Consider the following 18,481-nt stretch of genomic DNA (forward strand, 5'->3'; position numbering starts at 1 on the left):
TCTAATAAACGTCACAATGGGGCGACGTCACATCTTAAAATTGTCTCTCTTTTTACATTTATAGTGTCTGTGTACGCGTGGATAGGCTGGCAGATGGAAATGATATACTATTGAATTATAAATGCTACAGTAAATACTAAAATAAATGAATCTTTCGTTAAATGTTGACCGCGGGCATTTGTTGCAAAATTTTGTTAGCGACTTCGGAAACTTCTGGTCTGGCGTTGTCCGGTTTTACTTTTAGCCTTCAATTTTTATTTCCGAGTATGAGTAGAAAAAGGTGGGTGATTTGATTTTTTTCAGTCATCTCTCTATACAGAATATAGCTTTATTTTATTTTAGCGACTCAAAATAGTTATTTAATGTTAGATTTCAAAGTTTGCTCTTTATGTATACAAAAAAAAAACCCCGCAAGTATTTGATTAGTAACCAGACAGTTACGTCTTGAATGAAACATAGACCCACTTCAGCATGTTCAGGTCCACAGGTACTTGGGTCGTGGTTTATAAATATTTTTGATGTACCTTATTGATATGTAAAAAAAGTAAAGGTATGCAGGCTCCGTAATGGCGTCTTTTAAAGAGAACAAGCCATGTAAACAAGCGAGTTGAGCAGACGCCATTAAGGAGCCTGCATACCTTTACTTATTTTACATATCAATAAGGTACATCAAAATATTTATAAACCACGACCCAAGTACCTGTGTTCAGGTCCAGTACAATCTCTTGATTTAGCTATATAGCTTGAAGTAGCTATATAGCTTTAAATAGCTATAAAGCTTTAATAAGCTATTCAAAATAGCTTTATTTAGTGATTTACATGCAGTTTTCACAAAAATTTTGTTTGCTAGAAATAAACAAAAAGTCACATGTATTTGACTCTTCATATGTGACATATATGTAGTGATTATGTACTATGGACTATCAAAACAACAACCAGAATCAAAGATAGTTCTAACATTGCAGCTTTTGAATACTTTAAGCAAAAAGACAATTTCTGTTCTTAGAGTAACTGTCCACTACTCTGTGCTTTGAGGCATGGATAAGTATGAATGCTTCTCATTGTGCTGAACTGTTACCAATCAACCTATCTTGTTGACCATAAGGCCTAGAAAAAAAATATGTTTGTTTCCGCTTTCAGGCTGAAAAAATATAGGGTAGGTAGGTAGGCAATTTTTTTTTTTTTTGAAAAAAAATTTTTTCTCTTTAATCAAAACGTGTATAGAAGTAACATTAATATCACTGCAGAAGTAACTGTATCAATTGCTTTAAGTTTATATTGCCACAAAACTTGTAGAATTTTGAGTACAAAGTCTCTCAAGAAGATGCAATTTGATGACTGATTTTTACATGCATCATTTTCAGCAGTTTTCAAGGTTGTATATCATCACTGCACCAAGGTGTGCTGTTTTGTACATACTGAGAAAATTACACCTTTAAGAAAAAAGTGTAGTAAAATAGCTAAATTAAGCTATTCTGAATAGCTTAATAAAGCTATATAGCTATTTAAAGCTATATAGCTAAATCAAGAGATTGTACTGGACCTGCACTTAAGGTCTATGAATAACAAAGAAATTTAGAAGACCAGTTCTGGTTAACATTATGTTAAAATTGATTGGTTATTATTCAGTACAATGTGAACTTATCATACTTATCTAATATCTATGCCTTGCCACAAAGAAGTAGGTGGACAGCTACTCAAACAATAGAAAAGCATATTTTGCTCAAAAGTGTTCAAACACAGCAATGTTTAAACTACCTCTGCTCTGGATTGCTTTTTAAAAAATCCCTAGTATAGATTAGATATTAGTAGTCGCATACTTACTATGTTTACTCTTCTTTGTCTCTTTTAAAAAAAAGGCAAATTGCAAAAAAAAAAAAAATGCTTTGAAATAGCAAAATATTAAAGTAACTATATAATGCTAGTGTGGGTTATTTTAGCTATTGAGATAAATGAACTGATTGTACAGGACCCTTTTAGGCTAAAGATACATAAAATTTCCATAGGTGGATTACCTGAGTTTTGTTTTTGTCTCAGTTTGATGCTATCAATTTGGACGTACGTATTTCTTCTGCCAGTAACTTTGTACAGTGTACCCTTGAGGAGCCAGAATGGTCTAAAAAAATTTGGAATAACTAAAGTACAATTCTCCAAAGGAATGCATAGAAAACTTACCCGGTACTTTTTGGTTAATATACACTCACAGCAAGAGAAATGGTGCAAATATTTTCATTCCTTAGTTTTTGCATCGGGGGTCATATATCCCACTGAAATAAAATATTCCACACAGACTATTCTGTATTTAAATGTACCCGGTATACTGTAAAATCACTTATTTTTGTGGAACAAATTTTGTGGTTAGGGATTGGGTTTTGTGGCTAGACATGAATGTTTTAATTTTAAATTTTTTTAGGATAGGAATTTGTAGGTATCTTAATTCATACCAACAATAGTGAAAATTAAACCCTTCTAAAATAAGGTGAATTCACAGTATCCCATTTGGGCAATTGGCCCCAACCTGTTAGAAAGCTGTTCAAATCCAGATTAAGTTTGAAAAAGATATTATATTTGTGTCAGTATGGCAGGTTCAATAAGCAGGTGGCCAGATAGTTTAGAAGAACTACATAGAGGACCAAACAAGTGATTTAGATGGTTCAAATCTAGCATTGGTCATTGCATTTTTCTCCTTTTCAGATACAAATTATTTTGCCAATCCACAAACACAAATGTATTTTTTTTAATTAAACTTGAAAGATTGTCATGGTGGTTATCAGTGGATGGGATTTACATATTATGACATAAATTATGTCAATTTCATACTATTTGTTTTAATTTTCAGCTTGATTACTTCAAAAAGACCACCAAGTAATGCATTTAAATCACCAGTAAGTTAAGTGGTAGCTCAATACTTTCTCTCATAGATTAATTTTTAAACTTGTTAAATTATTTCTGTTAGGTAGATATGTAACTGATTTTGAAACAATGTATTTGATTATTATTTCTATAATAATATTTTCTCTTGCAACCCTTAAGCTTCAGAAGACACAACAGAAGAGTAAAACAGAAGAACTAAACAAACCATGTGAAGATGATGTACAGGAACTGGAGAAGAAATTACAGGAAATTAACGCTGAAATATGTGAATTAGAAAAAAGGTAAACTGTTTAACAAGTAATGATAACAAATAATATGGGAAAAAAAAGGATAAAATCTCAAAAACAAAAAAAAATTAGATTGTTCAAGCACACTAGCTGCAGCTAATGAGAGCAGCAGGTGTTTGTGCTAGAGAGTATTCTAAATGACCTTCAGATGGGAAGATTAGATCCGCCTAACATGCTTGATCATATATTCATATGCAGTAAATGTACATCGTACAGATATTTAATCAAAATTTTCTTTAAAAGCATGAAGACTATAAATAGTGTAACAGTATGAAATTTTATACAGTTTTTACTTAAGTTTATACAATCACTCAAACAAAAGCATTTTTTGCTAGAACTATCATATTTGGCGTATGAATCAATTTGTTGAACGAGTGATAAATTTTACAGCTCTGAAACAGCTATGATACCAGAGAGTAGCTTGCTACGTGAGCCAACTCAAAAAACAATGCAGGTGAATGCATTCACTATAAAGATGTAACATTTACCCTTGAACATATTACAATGGTTACATACTGTATGTACAGGGAAATTTTCGTCCCCTTAGCTTGCTACGTGAGCCAACTCAAAAAACAATGCAGGTGAATGCATTCACTATAAAGATGTAACATTTACCCTTGAACATGAACATTTTACAATGAACCAATTTACAAATTTGGCACAAAGCATCTGAAGGGGAACAAAAATTGTGAATTTATACTGCTAGCAATAACCAATCTTGGACATTGATTGTAATCAGCAATGAGTCCTCTACCAAATTTGTGAAATTCATGGCCCTGGGGTCACAGTGTGTGTTAGTGAAAATATTATTTCTTTGAAAAGTGGTATTAAATTTACATAGTTATGATGAGCAAAGTGCCTCTACCAAAATTGTGAAACCCACATAGGGCGGGGCTCTATTGATTATATAGTGAAAATACATGAATTCTTTGAAAATCTTCTTCTCTGCTCCTGGGTATTAAATAAACTAATTAAGTACATAGTTATGATAACAAGAGTGCCTCTACCAAAATTGTGAATTTTATGGCCCCAGGGTCATCAGTGAAATGCATGAATTCAATGAATATGCTAATGATCTAATGGACAAGGCCAGGATTTATTTTATCAGTTTTGCAAGGTTTTGAATTTTGGTAGGACTAGGAAACGGTGGGTAAATAAAGGTGACACCATGGGCTATTGCATATTACCAGGGACTGTTATAGCTTACAGTCTAAGCACCACAGAAAAGGGTTGCTTATTAGATGTAATGAATAAAACTATGGGAGAAGTGAAGTCCATTTGAGGAAGAAATAAACAATAACCTGAAGAAATTCAAAAAAATTTCAACTATTAAAAGGCAAGAATATACAAATATATACAGGCATGTAGTATCATTTGTGTCAGCCAGAAAAATTATTTTACACTTAATTGAAAAAATGTTGACCCTACTCCCCAATACTCCCTGTCTGTTTTATGATAGGAATTATAATTTTAGGCATCCAGTAAATTTTAGAACAATGTCTACACATTCACCTAACACATATTAAAAAAATGAAGATATATTGAAAGACTTTTAAAGAATTGATTTTTTAAAATATATTTTGATCAACATCACAAAATTTATATAACTGGCCCCAGATGATGAAATAAGCAATTAAATGTTCTACTTTCCTATTTGTAAGCATTATGTTTCCAGTGGTAAGGAGCCTATTAGGATAGCATAAAAAAAGAATTACAAATGTTAATAATTGATTTATCTTTTGTTCATAACTAAACCTAAACATAAAAAAAAATGGTGGCCTTATAATGAAGAAACCTCTTTATAGATAAATTGGGTTACTAATAAAATAAATTAATGCTTTGAAATCTGCCCTTTGATAAGCAATGGTGCCTCTTTCAAAATTTGTGAATTTCATGGCTTTTGGCTTAAAACACGAACCAAATACAATCGCTGGAAAGTTGTTACATGATACTCAGGTGACCTATAAGGCCCGTGGGCCTCTTGTTTGTAACCCCTGTTCTATTTTCAATATAGATATCTATTTCATTCACAGCTGTTCTAGAGGGTGTTAGAACCAAAGATCTATATCCTCGCTACAACCTTCAACTGGATGACTGAAAGGGACTAATAAAATATATATACTTATATATCATAACTTATGTTCGTGTTAATTTTCATTGTCTTTTGAAATAAAACTAAAAAAAGTACATATTTCATCTCTTTATTTTATTAAGAATGCAGATCTTCATTGTACCAGAGATTAACATATTATTATAAAAAAAAACTTAGTATTAATAAACAAGAATTGCGTTTAAGTAGGTGTTAAATATGCCACTGAAACATTGTATTGAAAGCCCTGCGTATATACATGGTTAATAAAAATATGTAGCACCAGAAAATATCAAACTGCCTTGTATTTTGCATTTTTTTCACACATTTCATACACATCTTACATAAAATACTTTCAACATTTAGAAAAGACAAGAACATCCCTTTTGGATTTCTGCTACAAAATAAAAAAAAAAAACATAATCATCTACAGTATAACAATAGACCAATGAAGACTAAATGTTATGATTGTGAGCTCACAAATGTAAATTGAAGATTTAAATGCAGTAAATTATTCAAAATAGATTTATGAAAATAAACTCCCCATTCTTGGGAGACACAAAAATTGATTACATTTCTATAACTGTGTTTGGGAATTTCATACAAATCTAAATGATTGTTAACATTCTGCAGATTGTCCACTATTTGTTTATCATCAATGAATACTTATGGTTTTTGAATACATACTATCATCATCTTGAATAGATGATATGAGAAAAATAACTCTGTAAATACAAGTCAGACTGAAAAGAGACCAGAGTTTGGCAGATTTCAATTGATTAATAGAATAAATGATACTCTGTTTGAAATAACAGTTGAAAACAAAAAACACATGTATGGGACTGTAAATAGACCTCATTTCAATGATGCTACTTATAAATGAGCATATACATGGCCTTAAGAAATTGCCTTCAACTTGAAGGTCAACACAGAAAATGATATTGTACAGGTAAATGTGTGCAAAAATATTCCACTAAGTGTATCTACATGTATTGGTACTGTAAAAATGACAAACAGTTTAAATACAATCTTAAAAAATAATTGAACAAATTGGAGATTCATAAAGACATTGACTAGACACTGTAAACATGAGATTGTCAAACACATTTACCAGTACAAGATAAAATAGACAGGTACACGTCTACTTGTAGACACATCTTTCATCCTATCACAATTCCTCCTTTGATGTTTTATCAGTCTGAGTCACTTCCTCTTCAGGACGAATGATAAACGAGTCCTCAGTATCCGAGATGTAATTAGGCTCCCCCGTATAGTGAGTGGGCTCAACTAACAAAGGCTCAGCTGAGAGAGTTACTAAATCACGCGGAGAAAAGTTGGCCATCCACTCCTCTCTAAAGTCGAAAAAACAAAACAAAAAGATTAAAGAAAGGTACCCATAGAAATGAACTGATTAATAATTAACTGTCTTAGATTTTTAAGAAAAGAGAAAGCGATATCTTCAATATAATCTTAGCTCTATTTTAATTCTTTTAAGAACATGAATGACTTCTAGGTCGTTACATGTACTTTACATTGAAAATTTTGTCAATAAATGTTGACTCAAAACAATCAGAAATATTGTTCATGTGATATATTTTCACTATGGATATTGACTGGTTATGTTTGATAGATACTAGGTACTCTTAGAGCCCTCACCGAGGATGTTGATTAAACATGATGGGTAGGTATTCGTCAACTGGAATCATTTTCCTGAGCGGTTTTTGATTGATCAGTTTCTGGGCCCCCTTTTGAGATATGATGTACGACAGCGTCCAGTAGGAATACGTGGGCCACACTAAGTATGAAGCCCCATCTACCAGCTTCTCCTCCTTGTGAAGACGTTTCCTCCCGAGGTATCTACAATGTATCAGGAATTTATTGATTACTGCAGGGAACAGGTTTATTTTCTTTATCTTATTTCACCAGTTAACTGAATAATCTTACATGAGATCCCAGTCCTTGACAGTTCTTGCCACTTCCTCCATAAGTCGGGTCAGTTTGGTTTTGAAATAGGGACGATACCGGACATCATCCTCAAACACAATAGCCTGCTTGTAACCATTCTTCACAACCTTCCGATAAAACAAATTAACTTTTCAACTAACAACTTTTTAACTAACGAATTAAAATAAAAAAAATTACATAAGAAATTGATTAATGTGAAGTACAATGCACATCAATATTAATTGTTGCTTACATCTTCCCATATAAAATAGTGACTCAAAAAACAACCAATTTCTCCCATGGTCAAAGGTCTGGAAATAAGTTGAATAAGTTTATTAAACAATGCATGTAAATCTATATTAACTAAATATATTTTTTTATGTAAAATACTTGTTATTGAAACATATAAATTATTTAATCAAAAACAAAGTTTACACTAGCACAATAAGACTTTTTATTTTTCACTCTCTAACCATCATGACTTAAACATGTATTAAATCTGCTAATTCTACTCGCCTGTCATGGTATGGATCTGCGTAACCTTCCATCATTTCAATATCAAGTTTTCTCAAATACGTACTGTTGAGTTGCCTAAAAATACATAAATCATATCTTTTGACATTATTTGGCTTACTTGATTACCATAAATAAACACATTTGATTGTAAATATGAAACATAGATTTAAAAGACTTCTTGCTGATAACAAAGTCACCGAGTCTACTTTCAAAATAACAAATAAGTAACTGGATCGAATTATTTATGCACAATCCTTTAGAAGTCCAGGAACTTTTATAATAATAAATAGGAAATATGCCTTTTAAAGCAAATTTTTTAGATCTTAGAATTAAAAGTAATATTACAGAATACATGTAGGTGAATAAATACTGTGAGGCCAATAAATTTTCATAGGAATTTATAATTTTCATTGTTTTTTTTATGGTTTGAAGAGCCCAACAAATTTTATCCATCATGAAAGGTATCCTTTCACACTTATGACTACTCTTCTTATCTTGATCTATAAAATCAAATCCCAAGGAACTTATATTTTTTCCTCAAACTTTTTCATACTTTCCATCTACTGCATCCATAGTTTTAGCCTCGATACCAAGGATTTTAAAAGCGCTATGCATTCTCTCTCGTCTTAAAGGTCGCCGTACCAAGTTTATTAAGTAGATCTATAAAATGTATCAAAAAATATTAAATTGATCTGGACATACAGAGCCCATATATATCCATAACCTTAACCCTTAAAAACTTGACCTCAAAATCTTTGTTTCTCTCTTCAACTATTCTATTCTTAATTGTTCTGATATATAAAATCTATATATTCAAAACATTCTGAGTATTTTAAAATTCTAAATTTTTTATCACAAGACTATAAATACTTCATGAATGCATCATGATACATGTATTATATTATAATTGTACCAATATTATTGTTTATTTTACATTCTGACTAACCTGATCAAATCCTAGTTTTGTAGGAATGGGGTCTGATGCTTGAATAAATGGTGACTTCATCAGCTCTGCTCTATCAACTAAAAGAAAGAAAAATGAATCAGTTGAGTATACAATACATGGCAACAAGTGCCCCCTTGGACATGGTATTCCCTGACTGAATCAATCAATACAAACCAAAACATCAACTTAAATTATTAATCCTGAAAGTACTTTTAAATGATTATACAGACACTTAATTTAAAGATAAGAAATTTTCATAAAGTGTTTCATGACTATCATTTCCAAAAAAAAAAAAGAAAACACAAGATGCATGTACCAGGGGTATTAAAATCAAGCTATAAACTATATATAAATATATAAATTTAAAAAGCAAACAAAGTCCTTTGTTGGAATTGGCTTGGCCATGTACTTACAAGGGAATGGTAAAACACTGGATAAACAACACCAGAGGGGAAAAAATGAGAAAAGAGAATTACAAGGTAAGCTGGGGTACACTCTAAATGCTAAAGAGTGACAGACAAGGGTGGGGGAACCCCTGTTACTGCCCTATACCCCAGTAGTAAAAAGTAAGTAAACCAGCATTAATTCCTACAGGAAAATGCTCTGCTGAAAAGCATGAAAAGGAGTAAAATTTGATAAAATGAATGACAATACAAAAACTAATAAAATTATTTTAACAGAATATAATAATTACAAAAAAAATTAACTTAAACATCCCCCCCAAATTTCCTCTGAGCTGACTCTTGCATATCTGGGTTAGCTTTCCTCTGACCTGTATATCTAGGTAAACTTTCCTCTGACTTGTATAGGTGGGTAAACTTTCCTCTGACTTGTATAGGTGGGTAAACTTTCCTCCGACTTGTATATCTGGGTAAACTTTCCATCGATGTATATCTGGGTAAACTTTCCTTAGACCTGACTCTATCTGGATAAACTTTCCTCTGACCTGACTTGTATATCTGGGTAAACTTTCCATCAATGTATATCTGGGTAAACTTCCTCTGACCTGACTTGTATATCTGGGTAAACTTTCCTCTGACCTGACTTGTATATCTGGGTAAACTTTCCTCTGACCTGACTCTATCTGGGTAAACTTTCCTCTGACCTGACTTGTATATCTGGGTAAACTTTCCTCTGACCTGACTTGTATATCTGGGTAAACTTTCCTTTGACCTGACTCTATCTGGGTAAACTTTCCTCTGACCTGACTCTATCTGGGTAAACTTTCCTCTGACCTGACTTGTATATCTGGGTAAACTTTCCTTTGACCTGATTTGTATATCTGGGTAAACTTTCCTTTGACCTGACTCTATCAGGGTAAACTTTCCTCTGACTTGACTCTATCCATCTGGGAAAACTTTCCTCTAGCATCTTTAATTTAGCTAGGCCTACTTTCATCTGATCTTTCCAGTGATCTTGGTTTAATTTCCTCTGAACCTTTCTTGGTGTTCTTTTTTCTTACTTGGCTACATTCAGCTAGGTAAATTTTCCAAGGGCACAACTTTGTTTTTCTGTGTAAACTTTCCTCAGACTGGCTCTTTTTATCCAGTGTATGTTTCCTATGACTTGACTTCATTTATCTGATCATACTATACTTTATTCTGAGTTGGCTCTATTTGTTCAGGTAAAGTTTCATGATACATGTATAGCAAGTTAACTTTGAGGGCAGAATAATTTTAATGAAAATTGTGATGGAACAAGTTAGATTTTTGTCACATACTTAATTTCATAGCCGAGTCCTATTTGGAACTTTTTAACATATCAGTATAGAACATTTTTGTAAGTTTTAGACAACACAATAGGTGACCACCCTCATCCCTTGAAATTGGAAGGAGGTAAATATATTTCTTGTGTATCATATTGAATAACTTTTGTCTTCTAACGTTTCTTTGGCTGCTGTCTATTAGTGGTTAATAATATATATTTAATGAACATTAAAATGCACACACATTCTCTAAGAAATTCTTTGATTTAAATATCCAGTTCTTTCTCTTGCATTCATATAAGTGACAGCCTTGTATGCATAGTAACATTCAGTCTTTGAGTCAAACAAACCAACAGTTAGAATCATGCTTTGAACACCACATTCATATCAAATCCTTAATTTAATCAATATAGTGTTGGAAATGAATGCCTTCAAACCTGGAAACTTTCTGCCTATTTTCATCTCATCAACAAAGTTTGCATCTACAATTAATCATTTTATTATGATGACATAAAAAGCTAGAAAATCCACTGTTTACAATATGGGCAACAGATTCTTTTCACCAGTACTCTCTGTCAAGAATGTACCTTTATTAAAATTTGCCTGTGACAACTTTTCAGTGATGAATTAATTCAGACAACAAAACAAAAGAAAAAATGCATGACTCAATATGTAAACTTTAATTCTGATATATAACAAAATGATCAGTTCCTGCTTATTTCGATTATTAAAAGCTCAAGTGATTTTTTTCTGATTTAAGTCTAAGGGTTGTAAGAATGTCTTCAGCTGTGTAACTTTTCAAATATTCTGTCACACTGGAAATTTATAACATCTCTTTTAAAATATGGTTAGAACATTTTAAGGTCTGTTATCATTTTGTATGATTTTTTTACAGCTTTACCTTTTTTGCTGAAAATAAAATATTTTAGATCTAGATATTTGTTTCAATTACTAGGCTTCAAAGAGTTCTTGGCAATGATGAATTGAAATGTAACAAGATGTGTGCGCCCGGTGGCACAAAGTTCAAAAAAAGCTATTTTTAGCATATAAGTCAATGTCATGGTCACAAGGTCATAGACCTTGGTATCATTTGAAAAAACTTGATTAGTTGAGTATGCATACCACATATGAAGTCCCTATCTCTCATGGTTCAAAAGTTATGGTTAAGGTTCAAAAAAGCTATTTTTAGCATATAGGTCACAGTCAAGGTCACAATGTCATAGACCTTGGTGACATTAGAAAGCACTTAATTAGTGAAATAAGCATACCAAATATGAAGTCTATCTTTCATGGTTCAAAAATTATGACGAAGGTTAAAGTTTGAAGACAAAAAAGCTATTTTTAGCATATACGTCACAGTCAAGGTCACAAGGTCACTGACCTTGGTGCAATTTGAAAGACCTTCATTAGTGGAATAGGCATACCAAATATGAAGTCTCTATCTTTAATGGTTCAAAAGTTACGGCGAAGGATAAAGTTTGCAGAAAAAAGCTATTTTTAGCATATAGGTCACAGTCAAGGTCACAAGGTCATTGACCATGGTGCCATTTGAAAGAGATTTATTACTGGAGTATGCATACCAAATATGAAGTCTCTACCTTTCATGGTTCAAAAGTTATGGCAAAGGTTAAAGTTTGCAGATAAACAGAAAGACAGAAAGACAGAACAAAAACAATATACGCCCCGGATCTATCGATGCGGGCACATAAAAAAAAATAATAATATAAAAGTAAAACCCAGCACCTATTTATACTGACCATATTTATGTCCATTTGCCCCATTACAGACTTCAGAGTACTACAGAGCAAAATACTTCAATAAAATCTCACAAATCCTACAGATTTCATTACCTCATTAGTTAAATTTCCTTAAAAATAACAATCTCATTTACCTATTGCCTTCAATCGAACATAGTCAAAGTGTTCACTTTCCTGCTCCAGAGTGTTGTGTTTCTCCAAAGGTACCATGACAATTCCAAAATATTCAGAATTCGTTATATGCATGACCATTCCTAAAAAATAATTATCAACCAAGATTTTACTAGTAACAATAGTATGATAATTTTTAATGTCAATAGATGAGATATTAACAGTATATCTGGAAAAAATAGCTGTTAGTTGTCAAACTTCTATACTGTTAATTCTAAAAATTATATGAGGTGCGTACCGTTAGTTTCATTTTTATTAAAAGGGAGAAGACAGCCAGATAAAAAAACTCAATTGATCCTCCTCCCCCAATACTAAGATCCTGTGTCATAAAGACGAAACTGTTTATAAGATTTATTAACTTCCACAAAGAAGGTAATGCTCTATCACTCTAATTTTGTCTTCACTGTAAGATCTTCTTGTAATGCCTCTTACCCGCATCTCTGATGTTAATACCAAAGATGATGATGTCATCATGAGGACCTTCGTACCCCGGGGGCACCTGGTACATAAATTTATCGGACACCAGGAGGTGCATGTCCATCAGCACAGCACTGTGTACCATAGGCACTTGGAATACACCCAGCTTCTCCCTCTCTAGAATCTCAAAGTAACCAGGGGCTCTTTTATAATAACCCTGGAAATTTATACATTTCTTCCAATTAAAAATCAATTACAAGGTATATCATCTGTGCATTTAAAATTACATTGTGCACTTGAAAGCATTGCATAAATCATAATATAGGGGTATACAGAGGTATACTGAAAGAAAAACACATACCGACTCATCCATTGCTCCCCAGAAATTAGAATAGGTCTCTCCAATACTTGCATTCAACATAGGAGCCACAATAGGTCTACAGAAATAGTTACAGAAAAAATTGTACGTACAAGTTTATGACATTTACAAAAAACTATTATGATAAAAGTAGAACATTTACAAATTAATAATGAATAATACAGTAAAACTCAGTTATGAAGAACTTGTTTATAAAGAAATATCAGATATAAGGACTTTATCTGAACCTGCTGCAGACTATGTGATTTAGATAATCTTGGTGATAAGGAAGCAAAAACCGATGTCCAAATAACTTCTTTTAATCAAATTTTACTCTATAACGAGCAAAGATTATTCACTACGCTATTACAAGTATACAACAACTGGAAACTTACTGTTTGGCATCAATTAGGAGAGTTAGTGTATCAGGATTTTCTAGGATCACATCTGCATCCAACATCTAGAGAAAAATAATCTAAGCATTCATATTATTTTTACAAGATAGTGACCATGCTTTCTTTAAAAAAGATAGTAAATGAAAATGACACTAATGACACTAAGTTTCTTACAAACAGATAGTCGGCCCAAACTTTTCTAGCTGTTTGAAGAGCCTCTTCTCTAAGGGAAATAACTCTGTCAAACCTCTCCTCCGACCAGTGTAAGGGACCTTCAGCATCCTCATATTCTAAAACAGTGAATTCAGCAATCACATGATAGCTAAAAATATTGCAGTTTAGCTTATAAAAAACATATCATATAAACAGATTCCTACCATTACTTATCCACTGTTGTATATATCTATATCAATATTGTGGTAAATAATGTAAGAAATTAACATTGAATGGTTTTGTGTTTTAAATATCTATGATAAAAAACAGAGTATGCTATAAAACCGGTGTGATAATAAACGGTTTGTACTGTATCAATATTGTGGTTATCTATATCAATATTGCGGTAGACATCTATATCAATATTGTGGTAGATATCTATATCAATATTGTGGTAGACTTCTATATCAATATTGTGGTAGATATCTATATCAATATTGTGGTAGATATCTCTATCAATATTGTGGTAGATATCCATATCAATACTGTTTTAGATATCCATTATATGTATATTGTGGTAGATATCCATATGGATATTGTGGTAAATATCCATATCAATACTGTGGTAGACATCCATATCAATATTGTGGTAGATATCTATATCAATATTGTGGTAGATGTCCATATCAATATTGTGGTAGATACCCATATCAATACTGTGGTAGACATCCATATCAATATTTTGGTAGATATCCATATCAATATTGTGGTAGATATCTATATCAATATTGTGGTAGATATCCATATCAATATTGTGGTAGATATCCATATCAATATTGTGGTAGATATCATATCAATATTGTGGTAGATATCCATATCATTATTGTGGTAGACATCCATATCAATATTGTGGTAGATATCCATATCAATATTGTGGTAGATATCTTTATCAATATTGTGGTAGATATCTATTTCAATATTGTGGTAGATATCCATATCAATATTGTGGTAGATATCCATATCAATATTGTGGTAGATATCTATCAATATTGTGGTAGATATCTACATCAATATTGTGGTAGATATCTATATCAATGTGGTAGATATCTATGTCAATATTGTGGTACATATCTATATCAATATTGTGGTAGATATCTTTATAAATCTTGTTCTTACCTTGTGTATTTGTGTCAATCTCAATATCAATATTGTGGTAGATATCTTTATAAAACTCTGTCCACTCTGTAAGAATTCGTGCTGTGTCATCTTTATTATGATCACTTCTTATCCTGAATCAAATATAAAACATAATACATGTATATCAATTCATGGCTCAGCATCTTGATTTAATATAACTCTATTCTTTTGAAATCTATTGAAAAAAAAAAGAAATGGAAAATGAAGGCTAGAGATGAATGTCAAATACCTATTGAATCATACGATTTATTTTGAAATTTTATTAAAAATGTTTAATGTTATCTTAATCTATAAGATACTCTAAACACATTACACTTAATATCATTATCCTGCTTTTAGATTTTTCTATCAATATGATAAAGGATATTGAGGATTATGACAAATAAAATTGTGTAATAATATCCTCCTGGCCAATCAAACAAATGTTAATGTTACATTCATTGAAATAAATGTACAATGCTTTTACAGAAGTGTATGCCAGCTGTATTATTGGATAGAAGAACAAGATGATAATTCTAAATTAAGAATGATTCAGTTAGATAAATAAAGTCTTATTAACTGAATCACTTAAAGTGTTGGTATATCTTATTTTAAAAGTCAGAATAAACATGTACTTCACATTTCGTTCAATATACACTGTATAGCAAACAGAGCACATCAGCAGACAGCTCCTGCTATGTTTTGGTGAATATAAAAAAAAATCCACTGAAAACATAACCATCAAATTAATCATAACAGAGTTTATCTATGTCTTTTACCTCAAATATAATCTATATATAATATAAAGCCTAAAAAATAAATTTCTTATAATTTTCAAACTTTTTGAGGGTAGGTTTTTTTTTCACATAACAGATATTTTTTACCTCTTCAACTGATACAGATTTATCTATCTTCCAAAATAAGTTCATTGTAGACTCAGGAGTTCCTCATATTAAAATATACACATCTCTTAGATTGAACCCTCCCAATTCTGTCACAACAAGGGGTCTTTCATGATATTTACATATAATTATTAAACATCATTGTGTCAGCAAAATTACCCTGACATTGAAGGATTCAACAGGCTGGGATAAAATATTTTTAGAATTAGATACATATGTAATAAACCTGGTTTGGGATAAAAAATTCATAAATAAAATAAATTAACAGTGAAAAAAGGGGATAAAATATTTTGTCATAGTATTGTTAATCTGTAAAAAAAAAAATGTGAATATTAAATGCAATAACATATTTGCAAGCATGTGTTTTTTCCTTAAGTTTGTTAGATTGATTCCAGAGAAGTTCTGCATCTTCTAGAGAATCGGTCTCCTCCACAGTGAGAAAATTACACAGAAAAACCTATTTTATACCAAAAACTATAGCTTACTTTTTTTCACAGTGATATATATATCGGGTTAAGGATATTATTAACAACAAATTTTCTCTCTGGTTTCAAGGAATAATAGCTACCTGGTATTTGCTACCCAAAAGCTATTTTTAACTTTCTGCTTTACTTGCATTTTGTGGCCAAATGAAAAAACATGGTGAGCACAAAACATACAGCCACACTGATGATGGATATGACAAAAATTTGACCAAAAAATGATTACATCGTATATCATCAATTTTGCATAGAAACTAATGTTAAATTGCCGATTCAGGAAGTAATCATTTTTTGGCCAAAAATCCTTAGTGTGAATGTATCAAAAGATATGGACCATTTTATTATGTTTAGCATACCTAGGTAGCTATTAATATATCTGGACTGGACCTGTTCAAGGAATTAATGGTGAAGAAGTTGCAGAAAAAAATACATAACCTGTGTAAAGACATTTTATTGTTTACACTTATATCTGAATAGATATAATCAGTCATAGTAAGATTGAGTAGCTGACAAAGATTTTTTTTAATAAACAGATAAAGGACACAATATCCAGTGGATGTAAATATATCCCAAAACTTTTGAACTGATGTCTCTTAATCAGTACATCTTTTTTTTTTAATCTCGACGAATCTCGCTGAGACTAATTAATCCAAAATTGACAACTGATGTATTATTGTATAAAAGTCAGACTGATTATTTCCCACTTTGACGACTGGTCCCTAACTGTTCCAAAACAAAAGTTGGATGATGCTACGGACACAAGAACCTGTTTTATAATCACAATAAATATCAAAGTAGATAACTTACCAAATGCTTACTCTGTCCTTGGGATAATTAAGATTTTCTAAGTGACCAAAGAACCATGGTAAAACATGAGCTTTGTTTCTGACTAGAATCGCTATCATAACAGTCGGTTCCGCATATTTTAAGTCACATTCGACAGCAGTTTTAATTTCTAAGTCATCACAAATCACAAAATAGCTCCTTTCACCAATAAATGTTATAAAAACACAACAAAACGCAAGACACGTCAGCCAGCTTCCCATCTCCAGCAGCTTCGTTCAAGTGAAACATAATCTTGGTTCTTTATCTCGTAATCTACTTATGTAAAACGTTCCGGAGACTTATCGTAAAGCCATGTATTTTCTAAGCGGATATGGTGATATCCGCGAACTAAGGATTTTGTTCATTTTTCTGATTTAATAATTTATTCACCGAATAAGTTCACTAATTTATGATTATAGCAGAAAATAAACACATTGTGTGGAAGTCCTGACTGATTACCTGGCCAGTTCCTCAATGTGAAACTATTTTTATCTGAGTACTGTACACAAACAAGTAAAATTGATGCAAAGCAAAAAATTTTTGCGTACTTTTGGGGAGAATATCTCCACTTTCCAGCAATGGTCAATTAACTATCTTTCACTCCCTAATTCTAGGCACATTATTAAACTATTAATCTGTATATTTTATCCATCTCGCAACCCTTTTTAGTCGTCTCTACAAGTGATAAACGCGCTTGCTTAAAATTATTTGTTAGATTGCTGAAAATTTATTTCAAGCGAGTTTATTACCAGTGGAGACAACTATGAATAATTGGGAGCTGGATAAAATATGCATATTGGCTACAGAATGTGTCTAGAATTAGGGAGTGCAAGGTAGTTGATTGCCCAATGCCAGAAAGTGGACAAAATTCCCCCAAAAGTGCGCAAAAAATATTGCGCCGTAAATTGCACCTTTTTTGCATTATGGGATCTGTAGCGTTATGGTAAGAGACAAATATATAAAACCATAACGCTACAGATCTGCAGCTAAGTTGCTATGATCCCTATAATGACCAAACTTGCATCGGATGCTGAATCTGACCTACATTTTCCGGATGAGTGAACAGGTTAAAGTTTTTGGTGTAGGATTCATTTCCAAGTAACTTTGAGCTCTTTAATAACCAAAATTGCATGGATTATACATACATGTATAAGGATGTATTCTACCAGGCTTAAATGCTTTGGATGCTAAATCTGACCTACATTTTCTGGATTAGTGAAAAGGTTAGTTTTTTTTATACAGGTTTCATTTCCAAGTACAGTAACTATGAGCCCTATGTTGAGCAAACTTGCATGGATGATACATCTTAGGATGCACACTAATGGACTTGCTTCTGATGCTGAATTCAACATACATCTTCCAGATAATGGACCTGGTAAAAGTTATGGGTGCAGGTATATTTCCAAGAAACTATAAGGCTTATATAAACCAAACTTGCACAAATGATGCATCAAGGGATGAAAACTCCCAGACTTGCTTCAGAT

At 32.0% G+C, this 18,481-nt stretch overlaps 2 protein-coding genes across 3 annotated transcripts; one reads left to right on the top strand and one right to left on the bottom strand.

Moving 5' to 3' along the window:
- The first annotated feature begins 232 nt into the window (after positions 1-232).
- Positions 233-5,352, top strand: LOC134244016 (uncharacterized). Its single transcript, XM_062726268.1, has 5 exons — positions 233-280; positions 2,840-2,885; positions 3,034-3,155; positions 3,552-3,589; positions 5,195-5,352. The coding sequence occupies exons 1-5, from the start codon at positions 267-269 to the stop codon at positions 5,257-5,259; spliced, it is 285 nt and encodes a 94-aa protein (XP_062582252.1). The 5' UTR covers positions 233-266; the 3' UTR covers positions 5,260-5,352.
- Positions 5,347-17,288, bottom strand: LOC134244055 (procollagen galactosyltransferase 1-like). 2 transcript variants are annotated; one of them, XM_062726321.1, is made up of 15 exons: positions 16,980-17,288; positions 14,789-14,901; positions 13,634-13,749; positions 13,460-13,524; positions 13,068-13,143; positions 12,722-12,923; positions 12,253-12,372; positions 10,799-10,843; positions 8,657-8,733; positions 8,264-8,370; positions 7,711-7,785; positions 7,448-7,505; positions 7,195-7,322; positions 6,907-7,107; positions 5,347-6,602 (listed from the first exon to the last, which is right to left on the bottom strand). In XM_062726321.1, the coding sequence occupies exons 1-15, from the start codon at positions 17,216-17,218 to the stop codon at positions 6,419-6,421; spliced, it is 1,806 nt and encodes a 601-aa protein (XP_062582305.1). In that variant the 5' UTR covers positions 17,219-17,288; the 3' UTR covers positions 5,347-6,418. The 2 variants fall into 2 exon arrangements, with proteins under 2 accessions (XP_062582305.1, XP_062582306.1); XM_062726322.1 differs by lacking the exon at positions 10,799-10,843 and having other exon boundaries at positions 16,980-17,282.
- Positions 17,289-18,481: the final 1,193 nt, after the last annotated feature.

This window comes from Saccostrea cucullata, unplaced genomic scaffold (genome assembly GCF_032062105.1).
Source record: "Saccostrea cucullata isolate Sc308-1 unplaced genomic scaffold, CSIRO_AGI_Scuc_v1 ctg108, whole genome shotgun sequence".
NCBI lineage: Eukaryota > Metazoa > Mollusca > Bivalvia > Ostreida > Ostreidae > Saccostrea > Saccostrea cuccullata.